The sequence below is a fragment of the Bombina bombina genome, chromosome 1 (genome assembly GCF_027579735.1).
Source record: "Bombina bombina isolate aBomBom1 chromosome 1, aBomBom1.pri, whole genome shotgun sequence".
In the NCBI taxonomy this organism is placed as follows: domain Eukaryota; kingdom Metazoa; phylum Chordata; class Amphibia; order Anura; family Bombinatoridae; genus Bombina; species Bombina bombina.
Genome location: NC_069499.1, coordinates 73,142,604 through 73,163,688, shown reverse-complemented (window position 1 = coordinate 73,163,688; position 21,085 = coordinate 73,142,604). Strand labels below are relative to the sequence as shown.

The window sequence follows — 21,085 nt, the reverse complement described above, 5'->3', positions numbered from 1 at the left end:
GCATTACAGAAGATGGATACATTGAAGTTACAGCAGGAGGATCTGCTAGTCCACAAGGAACCAGCTTTGGGAGATAATAGGATGACGTTCTCCACAACTTTCAATGTTGATAAACCAGCTATTGCGGAGAGTATACGCAAACACTGGTCTCTAATATCTTCAGACCCAGATTTGCCATTTGCGGGGACAGCACCTCCTAGAATTGGATATCGGAGAGCGAGGTCCTTAAGAGATCAGCTTGTCAAGACTGATCCTAGGAATTGTTACATTAAGGAGACTAACAACTGGTAAAGTGTTTAGGCATCCCTACAAGAATAGGATTTACAGTATCAAGCATCGGGTCACATGTACTACCAAATACATAGTGTACTTGCTACACTGTGTATGCGGTTTGTTTTACGTGGGGAAAACTGTGGACGACCTTCGTACAAGAATGGCCAACCACAGATCAGCCATAAGAACGGCTATTGATCGTGGGGACGCTGAGCAACCGGTGGCCAGGCATTTTGCTTTATTGAAACACTCAGTCGCTGATCTAAAGTATATCATTATTGATCATGTGCCCCCCCTTACAAGAGGGGGTGACAGAGGAAAAATACTACTACAGCGAGAATCTAAATGGATTTTTACTTTGGGCACCATGGCTCCACGAGGCCTGAATGTCAATCTGGATTGGCATTGCTTTCTATGAAATGTCTCTCTCTATACTGATTAAATTGTATGTTTCTGGGTTCTTTTTTCTTTTTCTTCTTTTTCTTTTCATTCTTTTATTCTTGTTCTTCTTCCTTCTTATTTCCTTTTTCTATGCTCTTCTTTTTCTTTTCTTTTTTAATTTTATTTTTATATTTATTTTTATTTTTTATTTTTATTTTATTTTGTTATTATTTTTAATTTTATTTTTATTTTTATGTTTATTGTTATTTTTATTATTTTTTCACTTGGTGGTTCTTTTTCTTTTCTTTGCTTTTGGGATTTTGTTTGTTTTTTAGGTGATGTCTATACACTTGATCTAAGATTCATGGTTAATGATGCTTGGTTGTTATTCTTAATTTTATGTTTCTGGAGTCTTGACAGGTATTAGTATATTTTATTTAGATCAGTTTGTTTAGCTTATCTCGCAAGATACGGTGTAAGGATTTATTTATCCCCGTTTAGTAATCATTTGCTTATGCTTGTCACTCATATAATTTAGGATTTCGTAGATATTGCATATTGCCTATTGTAATGTATGGACTTAGCGATATTAGGATAGTTTTCTATCTGTTAGTTTACGGTTTTATTGCCTGGAAGCTAGTGCCCACACTTTAGGAATGTTTTTCCAAGTATATATTTTTTTGTTTTGCCTTTTGTAAATAATATTGTATCATTGCACAGTTAATTTTTAAGTTTTTTAATTGTAATAGGGACTCTGCCGGGAGGCGTCCTGGTTGCTATGACAGCCGATGACGTAGGGATCTGCGCGCGGCTGCTTACTTCTGGAACGCCACCGGCGGGGCTGCACTTGTGAGCGGGTCTGCTTGCTATAAAGGGTGAGTTACTGTATTTACCTGTAAGTAGTTGTCTGAAGACGGGGGCAACCCCGAAACGTCACAGATTAAATTTTTTATTGCTAAAAAAGACCTGGTGAGTGCTTTTCTCTTTGGATGCTTTTATATATATATATATATATATATATATATATATATATATATATATATATATATATATATACACACTAACAAGCACTTGCAGGGCAGGTATAATATACGCTAACAAGCAATTGCAGGGTAGGTATAATATATATTAACAAGCACTTGTAGGGCAAGTATAATATACACTAACAAGCACTTGCAGGGCAGGTATAATATACACTAACAAGCACTTGCAGGGCAGGTATAATATACGCTAACAAGCACTTGCAGGGCAGGTATAATATACGCTAACAAGCACTTGCAGGGCAGGTATAATATACGCTAACAAGCACTTGCAGGGCAGGTATAATATACGCTAACAAGCACTTGCAGGGCAGGTATAATATACGCTAACAAGCACTTGTGGGGCAGGTATAATATACACTAACAAGCACTTGTAGAGCAGGTATAATGTACACTAACAAGCACTTGCAGGGCAGGTATAATATACATTAACAAGCACTTGCACGGCTGGTATAATATACACTAACAAGCACTTGCAGGGCAGATATCATATACAGTAACAAGCACTTGCAGGGCAGGTATAATATACACTAACAAGCACTTGCAGGGCAGGTATAATATACACTAACAAGCACTTGCAGGGCAGGTATAATATACACTAACAAGCACTTGCAGGGCAGGTATAATATACACTTACAAACACTTGCAGGGCAGATATAATATACACTAACAAGCACTTGCAGGGCAGGTATAATATACAGTAACAAGCACTTGCAGGGCAGATATAATATACACTAACAAGCAGTTGCAGGGTAGGTATAATATACAGTAACAAGCACTTGCAGGGCAGGTTTATTATACACTAAAAAGCACTTACAGGGCAGGTATAATATACACTAACAAACACTTGCAGGGCAGATATAATATACACTAACAAGCACTTGCAGGGCAGATATAATATACACTAACAAGCAGTTGCAGGGTAGGTATAATATACAGTAACAAGCACTTGCAGGGCAGGTTTATTATACACTAAAAAGCACTTGCAGGGCAGGTATAATATACACTAACAAGCACTTGCAGGGCAGGTATAATATACGCTAACAAGCACTTGCAGGGCAGGTATAATATACACTAACAAGCACTTGCAGGGCAGATATAATATACACTAACAATCAGTTGCAGGGTAGGTATAATATACATTAACAAGCACTTGTAGGGCAAGTATAATATACACCTTCAAGCACTAGCAGGGCAGGTATAATATACACTAACAAGCACTTGCAGTGTAGGTATAATATACATTAACAAGCACTTATAGGGCAAGTATAATATACGCTAACAAGCACTAGCAGGGCAGGTATAATATACACTAACAAGCACTTGCAGGGCAGGTATAATATACGCTAACAAGCACTTGCAGGGCAGGTATAATATACACTAACAAGCACTTGCAGGGCAGGTATAATATACACTAACAATCAGTTGCAGGGTAGGTATAATATACATTAACAAGCACTTGTAGGGCAAGTATAATATACACTATCAAGCACTAGCAGGGCAGGTATAATATACACTAACAAGCACTTGCAGTTTAGGTATAATATACATTAACAAGCACTTATAGGGCAAGTATAATATACGCTAACAAGCACTAGCAGGGCAGGTATAATATACACTAACAAGCACTTGCAGGGCAGGTATAATATACATTAACAAGCACTTGTAAGGCAAGTATAATATACACTAACAAGCACTTTCAGGGCAGGTATAATATACACTAACAAGCACTTGCAGAGCAGGTATACTATACACTAACAAGCAGTTGCACTGTAGGTATAATATACACTAACAAGCACTTTCAGGGCAGGTATAATATACACTAACAAGCACTTACAGGGCAGGTATATTGTACACTAACAAGCAATTGCAGGGCAGGCATTAATATACACTAACAAGCAGTTGCACTGCAGGTATAATATACACTAAAAAGGACTTGCAGGGCAGGTATAATATACACTAACAAACACTTGCATGGTAGGCATAATTAACACTAACAAGCACTTGTAGAGCAGGTATAATACACACTACACAAGCACTTGCAGGGCAGGTATAATATACGCTAACAAGCACTAGCAGGGCAGGTATAATATACACTAACAAGCACTTGCAGTGTAGGTATAATATACACTAACAAGCACTTGCAGGGCAGGTATAATATACACTAACAAGCACTTGCAGGGCAGGTATTAATATACACTAACAAGCAGTTGCACTGTAGGTATAATATACACTAACAAGGACTTGCAGGGCAGGTATAATATACACTAACAAACACTTGCATGATAGGCATAATTAACACTAACAAGCACTTGTAGAGCAGGTATAATACACACTACACAAGCACTTGCAGGGCAGGTATAATATACACTAACAAGCACTTGCAGGGCAGGTATAATGTACACTAACAAGCACTTGCAGGGCAGGTATAATATACATTAACAAGCACTTGCAGGGCTGGTATAATATACACTAACAAGCACTTGCAGAGCAGATATCATATACACTAACAAGCACTTGCAGGGCAGGTATAATATACACTAACAAGCACTTGTAGGGCAGGTATAATATACACTAACAAGCACTTGCAGGGCAGGTATAATATACACTAACAAGCACTTGAAGGGCAGGTATAATATACACTAACAAGCACTCGCAGGGCAGGTATAATATACACTAACAAACACTTGCAGGGCAGGTATAATATACACTAACAAGCACTTGCAGGGCAGGTATAATATACACTGACAAGCAGTTGCAGGGTAGGTATAATATACACTAACAAGCACTTGCAGGGCAGGTTTAATATACACTAACAAGCACTTGCAGGGCAGGTATAATATACACTAACAAGCACTTGCAGGGCAGGTATAATATACACTGACAAGCAGTTGCAGGGTAGGTATAATATACACTAACAAGCACTTGCAGGGCAGGTTTAATATACACTAACAAGCACTTGCAGGGCAGGTATAATATATGCTAACAAGCACTTGCAGGGCAGGTATAATATACACTAACAAGCACTTGCAGGGCAGGTATAATATACACTAACAAGCAGTTGCAGGGTAGGTATAATATACATTAACAAGCACTTGTAGGGCAAGTATAATATACACTATCAAGCACTAGCAGGGCAGGTATAATATACACTAACAAGCACTTGCAGTGCAGGTATAATATACATTAACAAGCACTCATAGGGCAAGTATAATATACGCTAACAAGCACTAGCAGGGCAGGTATAATATACACTAACAAGCACTTGCAGGGCAGGTATAATATACATTAACAAGCACTTGTAGGGCAAGTATAATATACACTAACAAGCACTTTCAGGGCAGGTATAATGTACACTAAAAAGCACTTGCAGGGCAGGTATTAATATACACTAACAAGCAGTTGCACTGTAGGTATAATATACACTAACAAGCACTTGCAGGGCAGGTATAATGTACACTAAAAAGCACTTGCAGGGCAGGTATTAATATACACTAACAAGCAGTTGCACTGTAGGTATAATATACACTAACAAGGACTTGCAGGGCAGGTATAATATACACTATCACTTGCATGGTAGGCATAATAAACAATCTATAGGGATTGGGATAAACTGGCACTACACTAATATTAAGTAAGAAAAAGAATCCTTGGATTCCGGTGCTACCCCTTAGAAACCATTAGTTATCAAAGAAAGAAAAAAGAAAGATAGGGGCTATTATAGCACTCATACTTACTTATATGGGTATGAAGTTAGTTAAAAAACTATACTTTAATTAATTATTTAAAAGACATGGGGTAACAACCCCTAACGTTACACACAAACCACTACCAAATATCAAAGAAACTAAACTTAAAAACAAGCCAACAGTCACTTCTCTGTTTCCTGGCCGATAGCAGGAAACGTCGGCATCAGGTGGCTGAAGTCACTGACCGGCAAGATTCAAAATATTAAGAGCAAACGCGTTTCGGCTATGACCTAGCCTTTCTCAATGCTATATTTTTACTGACAGTTAGTAAACCCGAGGCTGCCGGGTGCGCAGACTTTTATATCAATTTTCCAACCGAAAATTAGCCAATTGCGTGAGTTTCCGGGAAAACGCCTTCTTAGTATCCAATGGTTACGCTGGGTGGAGGACGCCTACTCACCAGATTGGGCTATGTGGCTGAGAAGTGTATTGGATGTGTCGCGCTTGCGTGTTAATCCACTCATAGCATGTATAGAAAATCACTTGTATGACAACTGCTATTTTACAAAATTATATATATCTCTATCAATTGAACAGATAAATATCATATTCAAACGTTAACCCTTCAAAACACAAAGTTAATAGATATTGAACTCAATCGGTTCAAGTATAGCGATTATTCATATATCAAAGCTTAATAGTGTTATACCGTTATGAAACTTTACAAAGCTATTTGTAGCCATATATTAAACCAAATTATGCTAAACACTGTACACAGGAAGCTGTACTCTTATGATAAAGGATTTTCACATAAGTATTTAGCCAAACTTAATTATGTTTGGTTACGTGCTCGATTATTATGAATCCCACAAAAAATAATATTTATTAGGATTTATATGGATATGATCCAATGTATAACTCTCCATGTATAGCGATACTAATTAGTGTAAAAGGTAAGTTTAAAGCTTAACCCTCACTAATAATGTGTGTACCTTATATATCACCTATTGTCTGCTTAAAAATGTACAGGTGACGCAATGGTATTACATATAGGGCTACAATATAGGTTTTCAATTCCACTATTAATTGCATTGATATGATACTTGGTAAATCAATGACTTTGAATCCTACGGTAAATACCTTTTTAATAATTGTTGAATATTAAAATTATGGTTTTAAAAAAGAAAAGTTTATTTAGACATATATTTTCTTTCTGGGTCCCAATCTACAAACATATGGTATTGACCAGAAATCCTAGATCGTAAGGATCCTGGTCAAGCATATATTGTATGCAGACTGGGACCAGTAAGCAGTGCTATAACGTTTCATACAAGAAGTGATCTCTTGCTGCTATATATCACATCAGATATATATCCAGTAATTGTTATATTCGTTCATACCATGAGGCATGACGGTATTCAAATTGAAAACCCATTTGGTTTCCATCTGTAACAATTTATCCTCAGTGTTACCTCCTCTTATTCCGGGCCTCAATTTCTCTAGACCCCAACATTTTAGGGCACTAGGTTTCCCATTATGACATTGTAGGAAATGCCTAGCGACACTGGTAATTTGTTTAGATTTGTCTACATCTCTTTGAGCTGTTCTAATATTACTAAGATGTTCAGTTATACGTGTGCCCATGCTCCTTGTTGTCATTCCTATGTAATATAGGTTACAGCTACAAGATATACAGTAGATCAGTGTTTTTCAACCAGTGTGCCGTGGCACACTAGTGTGCCGTGAGAGATCCTCAGGTGTGCCACGGCAGACTGACAACAGTGTGACATATTTTTTAAACTTTGCTTGTTTTTTACTCCCAGTGCAGGGGTAGTTTGTAGGAGGCATGGCATAACAGCACAATACATACAGTATGTGTGTGTTTGTGTGTATGTGTATATATATATGCTGTATTAGGCTGCAATGTGTGATTTTTTTAAAATTTTGGGATGGTGGTGTGCCACAGGATTTTTGAATGTAAAAAAGTGTGCCACGGCAAAAAAAAGGTTAAAAATCACTGCAGTAGATAACATTTGTACTTTGACAATTTATATGTTGTTTGATATTCCAAATTTTTCCAAATCTATCAACTATTTTTTGTTTTTTAAGCATGTGTTGACATACAGAACAGTGTCCACATGCTATGGAGCCCTCATATATAGGCAATTTCTTAGCATTTCTATCATAATGGCTCGTAACCAGTGTATCCTTAATATTTCTAGCACGTCTATATGTTACTAGTGGCTTCTCAGTTATTAACGGTTTTAATAGGTCATCCCTAGTTAAGACATGCCAATGTTTAGTCAGGATTTGGATGATTTGATCACTTTGTGCGGAATAAGTGGTAATACATCTTAAGGGGGTATTTTTCTCCTTAATTTTAGGGGTGAGTAATTCAGCTCTATCTTTCAGTAATGCTCTATTATATGCTCTAGCAAGCAATTTTTTTGAATAGCCTCTTTCAAGTAACCTTTGTCTTAGTTCTCTAGCAGCTATTTTAAAATTCTCAATGGTGCTACAATTTCTCCTTAAGCGTATATATTCGCCCATAGGTAGTCCTCTAATAGTAGCAGGGTGATGATAACTGCTTGCATGCAAAATATTATTAGTGGACGTGGGTTTCCTATATGCTTCTGTCGCAATTGAGCTGTCAGTCTTTTCAATTGTGAGATCCAAAAACTCTACTTTAGACTTTTGTATGTTGGATGTAAGATATAGTCCAAATGGGTTTTCATTTAATGTTGTAATGAGATCATGTAAGAGATTCTCATGACCATTCCATATAAATAGAATGTCATCTATATATCTGGACCAGTGGGAGATATATTTGGTGAGATGTTTAAGATTATCATTAAATACCACAGTTTCCTCCCACCAGCCCAGATATATATTAGCGTAAGTCGGGGCACACGCAGTGCCCATCGCTGTCCCACAGGTCTGTAAATAAAATTTATCATCGAATACGAAAAAATTATGAGTCAAGATAAATTCTATCATATTCAATAAAAATTGTTTGACCTCCTCACTCATACTGGTGTTTTGATTAAGAAAGTGTGACACCGCTCTACATCCCCAATGTGTTTTTATACTAGTGTAGAGCGATTCCACGTCACAGGTTACCAGTACTGAATTGCTGTCAATATTGATCTCATTAAGTTTGTTCAACAAATGCATCGTATCTTTGGTATGCGATGGAAGTGATTCAACAATATATCTTAATCTTGCGTCTATGTATTTGCTGGCCTTTTCAGTAAGGGAGCCTATTCCAGACACTATTGGTCTGCCTGGTGGATTACGTGCATCCTTATGTATTTTGGGCAGCAAATACAAAGTAGCTGTTTTTGGTTCTTTTACTTCTAGAAATTTAAATTCCTTCTGATCTATAACACCATTGTCAAAAGCTGAACGAATCAGTTTATTATAGCTGTTGAGAAACATCTCTGTAGGGTTACATAGAAGTGACTTATAATTAGAAGAATTGTTAAGCTGACGTAATGCTTCCTCCCTATACATAGTGTCAGGCCAAACAACAATGTTGCCGCCTTTGTCACTGCTTTTTATTTGTATACCTTTCATATTTTTCAATTGCTTCAGGGCTTTAATTTCTTCATTAGATAGATTATGATTGGTAATGCCACTGTTGTCCTGTATGTCTAAAATATCTTGACATACAAGATTAAGAAAGGTCAGTGTATTATATGACGTATGATTGGGAGGTACAAATTTGGACTTAGTTTTTAAGATAGTTCGCCAACTAGTGTCCTCATTGTCTGAATTGCAGCTAATGGCTTCATCTAACAATGCAATTAAATCATTAATGGCAGCTTGATCATTAGCATTAAGGGTGTCAGAATCAGAGTTACTGAAATATTTTTTAAGGAGAATTTTTCGGGTGAATAAGTGAATGTCCTTAATAGCCTCAAATTTGTTCAAATTTGGTGTGGGTATGAATGATAAGCCTCTTTTTAGGACAGATATTTGTACATTAGAAAGAGTAACATCAGAGAGATTAATTATGTTCAATTCTGGAATGTCTACTTCTTTTTGTGTTGTGATTTGTGACTGAATTTTACTTGTCTGCAAATAAACACTAACAAGCACTTGTAGAGCAGGTATAATACACACTACACAAGCACTTGCAGGGCAGGTATAATATAAGCTAACAAGCACTAGCAGGGCAGGTATAATATACGCTAACAAGCACTTGCAGTGTAGGTATAAGATACATTAACAAGCACTTGCAGGGCAGGTATAATATACACTAACAAGGACTTGCAGGGCTGGTATAATATACACTAACAAGCATATGCAGGGCTGGTATAATATACATTAACAAACACTTGCAGGGCAGGTATATATACACTAACAAGCACTTGCAGGGCAGATATAATATAGACTAACAAGCACTAGCAGGGCACATATAATATACACTAACAACCACTTGGGCGGCAGGTATAATATACACTAACAAGCACTTGTGGGGAAGGTATAATATACACTAACAAACACTTGCAGGGCAGGTATAATATACACTAACAAGCACTTGCAGGGTAGGTATAATATACATTAACAAGCACATGTAGGGCAAGTATAATATAAACTAACAAGCACGTGCAAGGCAGGAATAATATACATTAACAAGCACTTGTAGGGCAAGTATAATATACACTAACAAGCACTTGCAGGGCAGGTATAATATACACTAGCAAGCACTAGCAGGGCAGATATAATATACACTAACAAGCACTTGCGGGGCAGGAATAATATACACTAGCAAGCACTTGCAGGGTAGGTATAATATACATTAACAAGCACATGTAGGGCAAGTATAATATAAACTAACAAGCACGTGCAAGGCAGGAATAATATACATTAACAAGCACTAGCAGGGCAGGTATAATATACACTAACAAGCACTTGCAGTGTAGGTATAATATACATTAACAAGCACTTATAGGGCAAGTATAATATACACTAACAAACACTTGCAGGGCAGGTATAATATACACTAACAAGCACTTGCAGGGTAGGTATAATATACATTAACAAGCACATGTAGGGCAAGTATAATATAAACTAACAAGCACGTGCAAGGCAGGAATAATATACATTAACAAGCACTTGTAGGGCAAGTATAATATACACTAACAAGCACTTGCAGGGCAGGTATAATATACACTAACAAGCACTTGCAGGGTAGGTATAATATACACTAACAAGCACTTGCGGGGCAGGTATAATATACACTAGCAAGCACTAGCAGGGCAGATATAATATACACTAACAAGCACTTGCGGGGCAGGAATAATATACACTAGCAAGCACTTGCGGGGCAGATATAATATTTACTAACAAGCACTTGCAGGGCAGATATAATATACACTAACAAGCACTTACATAGCAGGTATAATATACACTAACAAGCACGTGCAGGGCAGGTATAATATACACTAACAAGCACTTTTAGAGCAAGTAAAATATACACTAACAATCAATTGCAGGGCAGGTATAATATACACTAACAAGCACTTGTAGAGCAAGTATAATATACACTAACAAACACTTGTAGGGCAGGTATAATATACACTAACAAATACTTGCACGGCAGGTATAATATCCACTAACAAGAACTTGCAACAGGTATAATATACACTAACAAGCACTTGCAGGACAGGTATAATATACACTAACAAACACTTGCAGGGCAGGTATAATATACACTAACAAACACTTGCAGGGCAGGTATAATAAACACTAACAAGCACTTGCAGGGCAGGTATAATATACACTAACAAGCACTTGCAGGGCAGGTATAATATACACTAACAAACACTTGCAGGGCAGGTATAATAAACACTAACAAGCACTTGCAGGGCAGGTATAATATACACTAACAAACACTTGCAGGGCAGGTATAATATAATCAGAGGCTCTGATGAAGCGCATGTACGCATGCGCGAAAGGCGTCAGGTGTCTATCTGTACCTACACCTGTCATTTGGCCATTTGGCTGAATTAAAGATACTAATTTACCTCAAGTTTTTTGTCTCCGGGTCTCCTACTTTCTCTCCCCCTGGTGGGATTTACCTTCTTCTATATCCAGCGGATGGGATACCGCTTGTTGGAGCCCTCAGACTTTACCCGACCTCTCAGCGGAGCCATTTTCACCCTTGACCTGGGATCCCATCATCAAGCGCTTACTTGCAGCGCGCATTCCTGACGTCAGAGAAGGGATTACGGCGTGCAACGCGGACCAAGCCATTACCTACAGACGCGACTGGAGGGGTTTGCACCTAGCCACGACCATCTGTGGAAGTTGTCTTTGCAGTCTTGCCTACGGAACGATCCGGCACACCGTTTTCACTGGCTAAAACAGCACTTTGGCTGATCTTTACACATTCGCTGCTGACTGAGGATACTAGCTAAATATTTACCTTTCACTTACCGCTTCAGTGTTTAGAAGATACTTTCTCTGTGACTCTCACGGGACATAAGTAACCATTGTTACCAATATACCGGAACACATTGGATACCATTCCTTTGCTACATAAGTTTGTGTTTTACCGGACACTAAATAATTAACCTTGCCTTCATTTTTTCACCTTTCATACATCTTCCTCCACTGGACTGGGTTAATGGATTTTTTCCAAAAAAACACTTAATTCAGTGGCGTAATCTAATACCATACTTTGGATTCGCCTATACTATTATTGAACACATAACTGTTTATGTGAAAGGAACATAATACTTCCCAGTAATTGTACTACTATCACTATCTTGTTTGTATATATATATATATATATATATATATAAATACCGGTATATATATATATATACACACTTCAATGACAGGCAGGCATTTACCGGTTTTGATTAGCGTAGCATTCGTTTAATAATACTCATCTAGATTACAAGTATTGCGTTCGGGTTTGAACACTGAAAAAATGGTAATTTCAGTGTTAAAAGAGCACCGCAGCCATTACAAGTCTTGTCGGTATAGCTGTACCGCAAGCCTTTTAGCCTGTAACTCAATGTCAGTCCTGCACACGTAAAAATTATGTTTTTGCATGGGACTTCCATAGCGCTGCCATTATGAGTTTTGCGTTCTGGCTAAAAAGCTTGCGTTACACCCTATAACGACAAGATCTGTACCGCCATCTGAGAGCAGTAGTTATGAGTTTTACGCAACAAAACTGTTACATAAAACTCATAACTAAAGAGTTAAAAAGTACACTAACACCCATAAACTACCTTATAACCCCTAAACCGAGGCCCTACAGGATCGCAAACACTAAATTAAACTTATTAACCCCTAATCTGCCGCTCTTGACATCGCCGCCACTAATAAAACTGTATTAACCCCTATGCTCCCCAACATCGTCACCACTATAATAAAGTTATTAACCCCTAAATCACCGCCCTCCCACATCACAAACACTATTTAAATATTATTAACTCCTAATCTGCCGCCCGCCCACATCGCCCCCACTATACTAAAGTTATTAAGCCCTACACCACCACCACTGTAATAAACCTATTAACCCCTAAACCACAAGCCCCCCACAACAAAATATATTAAATTAAACTATTAACCCCTAAACCGAAACCCCCCACATCGCAATAAACTCATTTAAACTAGTAACCCCTAAACCTAACGCCACCTAACTTTATATTAAAATTACAATTTCCCTATCTTAAATTAAATTAAAACTTACCTGTCAAATTAAAAAAAAACTAAGTTTAAACTAACAATTAAACTAATATAACTATTAAACTAAAATTAAACTAACTACCAATTAAATAAACTATATTACACATCCTAGCCTAAAATAAACTACCAAAAGGCCTTTAAAAGGGCCTTTTGTAGGGCATTGCCCTAAGTTAAACAGCTCTTTTACCTGTAAAAAAAAATACAAAGACCCCCCCAACAGTAAAACCCACCACCCAACCAACCCGCCAAAATAAAAAAACCTAACTCTAACAAAAATGTAAGCTACCCATTGCCCTGAAAAAGGGCATTTGTATGGGCATTGCCCTTAAAAGGGCATTTAGCTCTTTTACGAAAAGCCCAAACCCTAAACTAAAAAAAAAACCCAACCAAAAAAGTTAAAAAAATCCTAACACTAACCCCCGAAGATCCACTTACAGTTTCTGAAGTCACACTTGAAGGATCTTCATCCCGACGGCTCCATTTTCATCCAGGCGGCAGGCGGCTCCATCTTCATCCAGACGGCATCTTCTATCTTCATCCCTGCGGCGTCTTCTATCTTCAGCCCGGCGGTGGAGCGGGTCCATCCTGAAGACATCCTGCACGTATACTGAATCTTTAATGCAAGGTATGCAATTCAAAATGGTGTCCCTTTCATTCCTATTGGCTGATTTTATTTTGGAAATTCAAATCAGCCAATAGGATGAGAGCTACTGAAATCCTATTGGCTGTTCAAATCAGCCAATAGGATGAGAGCTACTGAAATTCTATTGGCTATTCAAATCAGCCAATTTAGGTTAATGATCCAAAACAAACCAAGAATGGATGAGAAGAAAACATTTGACAGTTCCAAAATGGTCTTCTATGAGTCCAGATCTAAATCCCATCGAACATCTGTGGAAAGAGCTGAGTCTCGCATTTGGGAAAAGTCACCCATCAAACCTGACAGAGTTAGAGAAGTTTGCTCAAGAAGAGTGGGCCAAAATCCCATTCAAAAAGAGTTACAGAAAGCTCTTGATTGCAGTTATTGTCTCCAAAGGCCATGCTACGAAATATTAGGTTAAGAGTACCAATATTTTTGTATGTGGCATTCTCATTTGTTTTACTTTTTAAAGTAGTATGTGAAGTTATAAATCAAAAAAGATGTTTCTGTTCTATTACATTTGAAATATGAAGCTTGATGCCCCTGTTTCCGCGTGAGCCTTCAGGCTCCCTGAAAACAGAAGTTATGAAGCAACGGTCTAACGACCGCTGCTCCATAACTTGACCGCCTGCTCTGAGGCCGCGGACAGAAATATGATCGGGTTGATTGACACCCCCTGCTAGCGGCCAAATCTGCAGGGGGCGGCATTGCACCAGCAGTTCACAAAAACTGTTTGTGCAAAGATAAATGCTGACAGCGCATGCTGTCTGCCTTTATCAATGTGCGGTGGACATGATACGCTACATTGTATCATGTCCACTCGCACTATGATAAATATACCATAAATACTTTTGTAAATTTTTACTTTGTTCAGAGAAAATGTTGTGTTTTCCTAAAAAATGAAAGGGTACCAATACTTTTTGACCATGTCTGTATCTATACCTATATCTGTGTGAATATCTAAAATATCTATATCTATATCTATACACAGAGAGAAGCGCACTCACAGGAATGTCCAACTAGCTCAATACCATTGTTAACCTGTTCTTTGGCCATTTACCACTTGAGTGCAGCTTATTTTTACTGAGTAGAACTTTCCTGTAGTACATCAGTCTGATCCTGCCTATTATGGTCAGTCCAGCAATGAAATACCAGGCAATTCCTCTCTATACAAGGAGCACAGCAACCCCAGATGATTGTTCGACCTTCATTGGGCTTCGTCAGTGAGGTGTTGCCCCTTTTTCCCTTAGGGAGACTAAATACATACAGAGAGAAGAGCAATCACAGGAATGAACAACCAGTTCAATACCATTGTTAACTTTTTCTATGGCGATTTACCACCTGGGTGCAGCTTCTTTTAGCCCAGTAATGCTTTTCACAGAGTAGAACTTTCCTGTAGTATATCAGTCTGATCCCGCCTATTACGGTCAGTCCAGTAACGAAATACTAGGCAATTCCTCTCTGAACAAGGAACACAGCAACCCCAGACAATCGTTTCAGCCTTCATTGGGCCTCGTCAGTGAAGTGTAGTCATATTCCTCTAAGCACACCGAGCAAGGAGTCCACATCTGGTTGCCCCTTTTTCCCTTAGGGAGACTAAATACATACAGAGAGAAGCGCACTCACAGGAAAGAACAAACAGCTCAATACCATGGTTAGCCTGTTCTATGGCGATTTAACACCTGGGTGCAGCTTCTTTTTTTTTGTGATCTTGTAAGACTTTGGAGTAAACTTCATTTAACTGAGGAAAAAAAAAAGAAATTAGCTGTGCTAGCATATGACAGTTACGTTCTGTTTCCAACCTGAATTGGATACTTAGTCAACACCCGATACATAATTTTAATTACTTTTTGTTGCATACCATAGAAGAATCCTGCAACTGGTCTCACATCTATAAGTTTGTAAGAAGTACATAAAACATTCAATTATTCATTGTTTGTAAGGAGCCGAAAATGTCAGCCAAGCTCCGTCCACCTATTGAGTGCATAGTTTGGTATGTTAAGTTTCACCAATGGCGATCGACTTGTGAATACGTTTTCCTACTTGCACATGCTTATTTGTGCACATGCAATTTAAAATAGCTGTGGGTGGAGTTTGATGGCTACTAACAAACAATAATTTTTTTAAAGTTTAATGTATGTCTTACAAGCTTATAGATGTGGAACCCATTGCAAGATTCTTGTCTGGTATGTAACAGTAAGTAATGAAGAGTAAGTATTGGGTCTAGACTGCCCCTACAATAGCATTTTGAGATAAGACATTTTCTTTTTTTTTACATAAAAAAGTTCATAGGAGATTTTCTAATTAGTTTTCAAGTGACCCAGCATATGGGCAACCTTTCTGTTTTAAAGCACTAATCTAAATTTATATGAGTAAATCCTCCTTTTATCAATACACAAACAATTGAAAGGCATTAACATTCATTGCTGTTTGCAATTGTGTATAATAGATACATGCATTCACTGCAAAATTTTCTTTTTTTCATATCCTTGTTTTGGGATATAAATTGTTTTACTATAGAAGGTAAACCGATAATCTACATTCATGTCATTGCGTTACATGTTTTTTTTTTTTTCAGAGAACATAGAAAGTAAACTGAAATTGTAAAATAGATGTGGATCCTGAAGATGCCCACGTATCTTCAGCATTTATAGGGTTGTTGCCTGAATTTTGTTTTCTAGAATCCAAGATAAAAGTAAACCAATGTTTGTTTAGTTGAAATTGATTCTGTTCTCAAAATATAATTCTTTGTCAATGATACAACTAAGCAATCAAATAGCAGTTAAGTACTTACATTGTCTTCGGATAATTTATCAATTGTCACCTTGGCTTCCAGTAGATGGTTATTGAGCGCAATCACTTCATGACCCAACGCCCTCTTTTCCTCTTCGTAGTGTTGACCCTGAGAATAAACAAATAGCTCAGATTAGTTAGCAATTACTATAAGTCTTGTTTTAGTTATTGATTTACAAAGAACAATGCAAGTGATATAGATGCTAATTACGGTAGATCTTGCTGAACAAGACACTAAACAGTATTTGCAAAATAGTATTAAATATACTAAATATCCAGGATTTATTAATACTTAGAGCTGTAGCTTTTTAATTCAATTTATATATCACATATTCTATGTTATTAGCAAGAGCAAAAACAATGGTTTAAATGTCTTTACTTTACCTTTATACACAATTACAATCTTGTATACAGTATACAGATAAACATCATTATAGTTTAGCTTTGAAGATTTATTTTTCCAGATTTAATGATCAACATTTTATGAAACTAAGCTACGAAGATGTAGTAGTTTGGATTGAATAATTATCAAAATGTCACAAAAACAAAAATGTTATTTTTAACATCTTAAAAACTTGCCACAACCTTACAACTTAAAATCTAGTGAACTTTTATAGATTTGTACCCTCTGCTTATCAGCGAATCACCCTCCAATTAGTCAGCATTATCTATCTTTCAATTGTTTACCATTTAGCCCATAGAACAAAATGTAAAAGACACTGATAAAATGAATCTTTCATGATTAAGATTGTTTAGGCAATTTAAAACAACTTCCTAATTTATGGCTAGATTAAAAGTGGAGCGCTAAATTATTGTGCACCCTAAAACAGACAAATGTGCCCGTTTGCAGGTGCCCAATAATTAACCAGCCATTACAAGTAGCAATTAGTGATTATAAAATTAGCCAGAGATCAGATCTCTGGTTAATTTTATAATTGTGCCCCAAATGCCCCCAAAATACATTGGGAATGGGGTGTTAGATAAAAAAAACGGGTCTCTGGAAACTATAAGTAAATATGTATGTATATGCTTATATATATATATATATATATATATATATATATAAATATATTTATGTATTAATATGGTAACAAGGGAGAGCACTCTCACTCAGTATATTAATTGCCAGGGTGCTAGTGTAATTAAATATAGCTGAACACAAAACTGTCACTCTCTGATCTTTCCAAAAAAATCTTTTACTGTGAAAGTAGTGACGTTTCGGGGACAATGTATCCCCTTATTCAGACCGCCTGAGGAAGGGGATACATTGTCCCCGAAACGTCACTACATTCACAGTAAAATATTTTTTTGGAAAGACCAGAGAGTGCCAGTTTTGTGTTCAGCTATATTTATTAATATGTGTATATATTAATATTTGCTCTCTGACGGCATCATAACGAATCTCCCATAGGAGCCTAAGGAAGCGTGCCATAGCGTGCGCTGGTATTACATAGTGGAGCACAAAAATCGCTTTCACTAAAGTGATATTTAGCGCTCCACTTGTAATCTGGCCCTTACCTGTTATAGACTTTGCTTCATTCTCTTGGTATCCTTTGTTGAAAGGCATACATAGGTAAGCTCAGAAGCAGCAATGCACTACTGGAAGCTAACTGTTGCATATATGTGCCTGTTGTCATTGGCATAGTTCAGCTAACTCCCAGCAGTGCATTGCGTCTCCTTCAACAAAGGATACCATGACAATAAAGTACATTTGATAAAATAAGTACATTGGAAAGCTGTTTAAAACTGTATATTTTATCTAAACTATGAAAAAACATTTTTGGGTTCATGCCCCCTTAAACAAAAAAATAATAATAAACTTAAACAAGACAACCTCATCAGCTTTGAAATAGTGAGACACAGCTGTGAGATAAGATATTTCCAAAAGGATAATAGTCTTTATGAATTCTGAATGCTGGGCTTAAAGCCAACATTGGATTGCTCAAAGGTGCATTGAAGTTTTGAATAGAATTATTTTTGCAATATACATGAATTAGCAAACATGCTTCTAGTAAACGGTATAGCTCTTTCAACAGTGTATTTAAGTATGCTCTAGCACTTTAAAGGGACACTAAACCCAATTTGCAATTTTAAGCAACTTTGTAATTTACTCCTATTATCAATTTTGTTTTGTTATCTTGCTATCTTTAAAAAACTGGAATGTAAAGTTTAGGAGCCAGCCCATTTTAGGTTCAGCACCCTGGATAGTGCTTGCTTATTGGTGGCTACATTTGGTTAACCAATAAGCAACCGTAACCTAGGTTCTGGACTAAAAATGGGCAGACTCCTAAGCTGCTTTTTAAATAAAGATAGCAAGACAATGAAGAAAAATTGATAATAGGAGTAAATGAGAAAGTTGATTATAATTGCACGCTCTTTCTGAAACATTAAAGATAGAATTTGGGTTTAGTATCCCTTTAATCACAGAGAATACTCAGAGAGCCTAAGGTGCTTCTATCATCTGGTAATGACTTGGGTTGCATCATTGCTGATGTGATAAAAGCCCCACTGGCTCTCTGAGTAGTTGCAGTGTTTAAAATGCTGATGCACTGCAAATATCTAGATATGCTTCACCTGCATATGCAGAGAAAAATACTAACACCAAAACAGTGATAACGTTTAGTAGAAGATTTTTTTGTCAATAGCTGTATATTATAATATGTTTCTTTCCAAATCTTTCCAAAGATGCTATTTATCTTAGTGCATTTCAATTTAGACTGGAATGGCCCATTAAGTGTAGGTGAAAAAATATGACCATTCCTTTAGAACAACCGGGAATGTCTAGGGCCAGTCCCTGAGAAACCTTCTTTTTTTCTTTTTTCTACACAGTGGATTACTTTAGCATAAAACATACACAATAATATGTTACAAACATACAATATTTTTCAAGTGCTGCCGGACAGATAGCTCAGCATGCTAAGGCACTGTGGTCTGAGCTCTGTAGCAACCCAAGGGTTGCAGGTTCGATCCCCGGCGAGGTCCACTCAGCCTTTCATCCTTCCAAGGTCGATAAAAAAATGAGCAGGGCCTTGAGACCCTTACGGGTGATTAGCCGTGCTTTACAAGTACCCAATACATACATACAATGCGTTTTCATAGTGTATTGGGCAATTGCAATTTTTTTTACCTCGTTGCAATTCATTCACATTTGATGTAAGTTATATTACATATTGGGCACCTCACAAAACTAAAAAAGTTAATGGCAGGAAAACCCACTGACTACATATAGGTGAAGCCATGCTTAAAGGGACAGTATACACTCATTTTCATATAACTGCAATAGACACTACTATAAAGAATAAGATGCACAGATACTGATATAAAAATCCAGTATACAACTGTTTAAAAACTTACTTAGAAGCTCTCGGTTTAGGAGTCTGTAAATCAGAGCAATGTTATTTAAAAATAAGCAAAACTATAGATTAAAAACAAAACAAAAAACTTTATGGGCTATATAAATAGATCATCTACAAAACATTTTTGCAAATAAAAAATTAGTGTACAATGTCCCTTTAATCAATTTCAAGGATCTTAAAGGGATACTAAACCCAAATGTTTTCTTTCATGATTCAGATAGAGCATGCAATTTTAAGCAACTGTCCAATTTACTCCTATCATCAATTTATTTTCATTCTCTTGCTATCTTTATTTAAAAAGCAGGAATGTAATGCTTAGAAGCCAGCCCATTTTAGGTTCAGCACCCTGGATAGCGCTTGCATATTAGTGGCTACATTTAGCAAACCAATAAGCAAGCATAACCCAGGTTCTGAACCAACTCCAACACACCACTCACAAAATCTAGGTGTCATCCTCGACTCATCACTTTCCATGGACCGCCAAGTCAACGCCGTCTCTTTGACTTGTTTTTTACATACTCCACCTACTGCGAAAAATCTTCAAGTGGATCCCCACTGAAACTAGAAAATCTGTCACCCACGCCCTCGTCAGTACTGTAGTCGACTGGACTACGGCAATGCACGCTACGCCGGGTCTACCATCAAGCTCCAGAAACGACTCCAACACATCCAGAACACCTCGGCCAGACTCATCCTCGACATCCCTCGCCAAAACCACATCACCAAACACCTAAGGAACCTACACTGACTCATTGTCAACAAGAGAATCACGTTCAAGCTCCTAACCCATGCATTCAAGGCCCTCCACAACATCGGTCCTGAATACATCAACCACCATGTCAATTTCTACACCCCTCCAGACAACTCCGCTCTGCCGACGAAGCACTCGCAGTCATCCCCCGCATCAAGAAAAAAACAGCTGGAGGAAAATCCTTCTCCTATATGGCAGCAAGGTCATGGAATTCCCTCCCGTTGCACCTCAGACAATCCACCTCCCTTACAAACTTCAGGAAGGACCTCAAGACCTGGCTCTTTGACTGAATCGTCTTCCCTTAGCCCCCTTCTCCCCCCCTCCCATAGCGCCTTGAGACCCTCACGGGTGATTAGTTTGCGCTTTACAAGTACCCAATAGATAGATAGATAGATAGATAGATAGACCATTATTCCTTCTTCCCTCTGGTATTATTCCTATACCTCTGCACC

At 37.5% G+C, this 21,085-nt stretch overlaps 1 protein-coding gene across 1 annotated transcript in view; it reads right to left on the bottom strand.

The window, feature by feature from the left end:
- The window catches only part of BEGAIN (brain enriched guanylate kinase associated), a 507,736-nt gene that overhangs the window by 15,446 nt on the left and 471,205 nt on the right, over nucleotides 1-21,085 (bottom strand). The window contains exon 5 of the mRNA XM_053697448.1: nucleotides 16,528-16,635. Coding sequence (XP_053553423.1) covers nucleotides 16,528-16,635 — 108 coding nt within the window. The remainder of the gene's footprint in view (nucleotides 1-16,527; nucleotides 16,636-21,085) is intronic.